We start from the raw sequence: 4746 nt of genomic DNA, 5'->3' as shown, positions 1-4746 counted from the left end.
TCTCATCACAGGAGGGGCAGTGCACATTGTGAAGGTGTTATAGGGCTCTTGGTACAAACGACTTGATGGCTTTTCCCTTCCAGCAGCAAAGATCAGAGCCTTCCTGCCAGGTTGTGGTTCCTGGGATTTACCTGCATGGACTGCCTGGACCTAAACCTGCCTTATCAAGATCCTTCTCCAACTCAAGACCTGTTATCATTTGATATCTTATCTAACCTGCTCTCTGTCCTGCATTGTTCTCCACGGGATTTCCTGGGGGGCTTGTGCACCCCAGGAGGGGTGATCTGGGAGGCAGAGGGCTGCAGGCAGCCCCAGCCCTGCTGTTTATACCTCACCTGTGTGCTCTCAGCTCAGAGCACGCCTCATCTCTTTTGGTTTTACTTACCATGTTGTTCTCCCCAACTTTCCACCCTGCAGTTTCATGTTAGGCCTTTTTCTGCTCAAATTGGCTGAAAGTCGATAAAAATAGCCCATGGTTGGTGGCAGCTATTGAGAGAGAGAAGGTTATCTTGGAGCTTTATCAGCTGCTGAGTCCTGCATTTTCAATGGGTTTCACTTTCATTATTCCTAAGCTGGGCAAATCTCTCAAAGTTCTCCCCACTGCCATGAATGTGATGGGCATGGGCAGCCTGGCAGGGGGTTTTGTTTCCAGTCTTTCTGCCTATGGACAAAGCAGCATTGTGGCTTTCCAAGCTCAGGGGTTCACCTATATATATTGAGGAAACCCACCTTGTCCTTGTTTTAGGAGCCATTTCACCTGGCCAAGATCTGGTGCAGTGTCAGCAGAGACTGTTGACCCAGAGATTGGGATGGGGCGGTGCTGATCATGCAGGAGCAAAGGTTCCCCTCTCCATGCACAAAAACATTGTACAAAGAGGAAAAGTATACAGAAAAGGCAGATGCACATGTGTATTAGCATTGAGAAGCTGCAAGCTTGACTTACAGGCTTGGTCACTACCTCTTCCCCAGCTTCAAGTGGAACCATGACCACGTGGCAGGGCATTTTTGCAGTGAAGATTGAAGAAATGCACATAACAGATCCTTGGACACTTGTAGAGGATGAGTCCCTTCAGGTGCAGGACTGCAGGCCTGGCTGGAAGGAGTTTGTGCAGCACCATGCTCTTGGGAGGTAGGGGGCTGCTGGCAGTCCCACTTGGAGTGGGATCAGGGTTGATGGGTTGCCATGTGGACCTTTCCCATTTTCAAAATTTGCTTGCAGGAAACTGGTTTTTGAGCAAAAGGGGGAGTTTGGAGGTGGATGAGGCTGTGAAGGGTTTCTTAATTTTTGTTTGAATCTCAGTTGGTTATTGCCAAACCAGAAAACGTGGTAATTGGAGGGGAGAATAGTTCAACAACACCATAGGGCCAAAGGGCAGATGTTATTTGGCTAGAATGTCTCTATGTTGTTGTCAGGATGAAAAGAGCTCCTTCAGCAAGTAGGGGGAGTTATATCTCACTAGAATCAAATCTTCTGGGTTTGCACCCAGAGGATGAGGAGAGAGAGAACCACTGTGTGCTGGGACATGGGACAATGCTTCAGCAGCTCCTGCACCTGCCCTAGGCTGTGGCACCTTGGGCAGAGAGAGGCTGTGGCTTCTGCATTGCTGATGAAAAGCCCTATCCCAAACATTCCCACCCTGGGCATTGTTCAAACACCCTGCCTGAGCAGCATCAAATGGAGACCTTGGTTGCCAGGTCCCATGCAGATTGTGCAAGATGAAGAGCTGTGGGCTGCACACCTTTTGGCTCTTCAAGATGTATCTTCACCTGCCCTGTACCTTCCACCCACACCTTCCTTCTAATTTGCTTCTTTTTATTCTGTTACCCAGTCTTGGTTTGGATGCTAGCTTTCTGCTGAGCTGTGATGAGCCAGCATGGGTGAGGGGCTGGAATCCCACATAGGGACCTGATGGTTCCCGCCCCAAGGGCCCCTGCTTTTGGCAGTGGAGCCAGGATCCCAGCAGACAGCCTGGCTTCTGAAATCTTTAATGCTGGGGCCAGCCCTCAGCTCACATATGTGGTAAACTTCCCAGACTGGCAACATGCTGTTAGGGGGAGGACAGTTAGGTGTAAAACTTGCATGACCGAGGTAAGTCCATCGTCTGTGTTAACCCTCATCCCTACTGACTGTGCTGAAAGGCTCTGGCTCAGTGTGGGGCACCTGGGATGAGCTGGTCTCCTCTTTGCCCTGACAGGTTTGAGTGCTCCCAGTGTTTTAATAAGTGGTCTTCTGCCAAAGTGCACATCCTATTCCACATGTGCCACTCCCAAGGCTGGGGCACAGTGTGGATGAGAATCTTTCGCCAGAAATGCAGGCGCTGCCCCAACTCCCGGCTGGAGGATCCTGAGTTCAACCTGGAGACTGTGGAGACAATTCTGCACAACCTGACAATAAAGATCCTCCAGTATTTCTACAATAAGCCTGTCCAGCCCTCTGACCTCCTGGAAGTCGTGGTGGATACACCGGTGACGGGGCCACACGACCGTGCCCACTGCGAGGCCTGCCAGCTCGGAAACTGCAACAGGTCACAGAGGGCCCCAGCACAGGATGCCTGGAAACCCTTGAGGGATGAGGACAAGGCCAGGATGCACAGCACCAAGTCATGGCTGGCCTTGGCATCGGATGTCTGCAAGTCCTTGACAAATACGGGGGAGGCCAGGACCCATCACACTGAGTCGTGGCCATCCCCAGGATCAGATGACTGTAAGCCTTTGGTTGGTGTGGGCAAGGCCAGGACCCATCACACTGAGTTGTGGCCATCCCCAGGATCAGATGACTGTAAGCCTTTGGTTGGTGTGGGCAAGGCCAGGACCCATCACACTGAGTCGCAGTCAGTCCGAGAATGGACTGCCTGGAATGCAAATGTGTCCAGAACTTCTCAGCCCCTGAAACGCCAGGACTTAAGGTCCCATGTGGCCTCAACCCACCACCCCTCAACCTCAAACAGCAATTTCCCCTGGAAATGCTGCTGCTGCATCGGTGGCTCTTTGCTCTGTGTTTTGGCACTGATCATCTTTGTTGTGCTTTATTTGACCCTGAGGTAGAGAGACCTGGGGATCACAAAGAGGAACTGGGGTGATGGCTAAGGAAGCTGATGAACTGCCTGTAAAATTTGGTACCCAAGGTCAGCCCTTGCTCTTGGCTCAGCAAGCTCCCCAGCTCCTGGTGGCATGCAAACACAATTGGGATGCCTCAGCCACGCACCTTGTCCCACAGCCTCTGGAAGACTGGTGGGTCTGATGGATTCTTATGGGACATATTCTGTATGAGGATGAATCTCCCAGCTACCCCATGTACCGGATGAAGTTTATTACTTGCAAGAATAAAGCAAGCTCCTTCTCCTCAGCCCAAGGGTGCATTTGTACTTTTTAATTTCTCAAAAGCCTTTTCTAGGTGTGTGTGGGCATCTCAGAAGGAAGCTGGGGGCTGTTTTTATCTCCCAGTGGAGCTCTGTTTCCAGGGGGCACATCCCTAGTCTGCCCTGCCTTTGGCCAGCTGTCTGGGTACCCTGCAGAGGGGACAAAGGGTGCCCAAACTTGGCAATTGCAAGAAGGCTGTGCCAGCAATTCCAATTATGCTGCAATTATCAGGAAATTGCAAATACTGGGCTACAGGATCTGGGCAAAAGGGAAGATGTGGACTCTTGCCTTCTGCTACTTCATGCTGCAGGGCTTTAAGGATCTTGTGGGTGTCATAAAGTTGAGAGGAAATGTGCTGTTGTCCCCATGCAGCCTAACCCTGACTTTTACCTTCCTTGCAGGAGAGCTGGATTCCTGTAGAACTTAACCATAGGCACAGCATGTCCTGTGGCCACAAGTTTAGCCCAGAAAAATGAGGTGAAGCTGGTTTGTAAGTGCTTGTGTCCTGGTTTCAGCTGGGATGGAGACAGTTTTCTTCTTCGTAGCTGTTACAACATTGTACTTTGGACTTAATATGGGAATAATAATGTTGATAACAGGCTGATGTTTTAGTTGTTGCAAGTAGAGCTTACTCTAAGTCAAGGACTTCTCTGCTTCTCCTGCTCTGCCAGTGGAGCAGGTGCACAAGGAGCTGTGAGGAAGCACGGCCAGGACAGCTGGCCACAACTGGCACAAAGGACTTTCTGTACCATAAATCATTCTGCTCAGTGGATAAACTGGAGGAGTTGTCCAGGAGGGGCTGATTTCTCCAGGGGATGGGCTGGACATGGGTCAGAGGGTGGTGAACAACTGTAGTGTGCATCTCTTGTCTTTATTATGTCTCTTTCTCTCTCTCTCTCTCTCTCTCTCTCTCTCTCTCTTTATCTCTCTGTTCAAGATTGTTATTATTATTATTATTATTATTAATAATAATAATATTTACTTTGTCTTAATTATTGAACTGTTCTTATCTCAACTCACAGACTTTACCCTTTTCCAGTTCTCCTCCCCATCCTACTGGGGCAGGGTGGTTTGACTGAGGGGCTGTGCTGTACTTAGCTGCTGGCAGGGCTTAAACCACGGCAACTTGACTAAACTTTTGAAATAGCCTGTAGCCTGTACATCACAAACCTCAAACACAACCATGGTTACCAACGTCTGTCTTCTCTGGGATCCTGGGGTGAGCAAGTGGTGGTGGGGGCGCATGGTGTGCCCTGCGAGAGAGAGCATTGCAAGGGCTGTCACCTGTGAGTGCACTGCGGGATGCACATGGGAAATCCACCTCCATGGGGCCACAGGAGAATCCAGGAGATGCAGCCATTCCCTGGGGAAGCAAGGTGCCAGTGA

At 50.3% G+C, this 4746-nt stretch overlaps 1 protein-coding gene across 1 annotated transcript; it reads left to right on the top strand.

Moving 5' to 3' along the window:
• Window positions 1-882: 882 nt before the first annotated feature.
• Window positions 883-3346, top strand: LOC107208585 (receptor-transporting protein 2-like). Its single transcript, XM_033516853.1, has 2 exons — window positions 883-1129; window positions 2196-3346. Exons 1-2 carry the CDS (start codon window positions 984-986, stop codon window positions 3043-3045), a joined length of 996 nt encoding a protein of 331 aa, XP_033372744.1. The 5' UTR covers window positions 883-983; the 3' UTR covers window positions 3046-3346.
• The last annotated feature ends 1400 nt before the right edge of the window (window positions 3347-4746 follow it).

The sequence above is a fragment of the Parus major genome, chromosome 9 (genome assembly GCF_001522545.3).
Source record: "Parus major isolate Abel chromosome 9, Parus_major1.1, whole genome shotgun sequence".
Lineage (NCBI taxonomy): Eukaryota > Metazoa > Chordata > Aves > Passeriformes > Paridae > Parus > Parus major.
Note: the sequence above shows the minus strand (reverse complement) of the source record. Positions and strands in the feature narration are given on the sequence as shown.

Excerpts from the sequence above, each read along its gene's own strand:
- LOC107208585 (XM_033516853.1), top strand. The coding sequence starts at position 984 with ATGACCACGTGGCAGGGCATTTTTGCAGTGAAGATTGAAGAAATGCAC. Across the intron at positions 1,130-2,195 it reads CAGCACCATGCTCTTGGGAG|GTTTGAGTGCTCCCAGTGTT; the intron begins GTAGGGGGCTGC and ends TTGCCCTGACAG.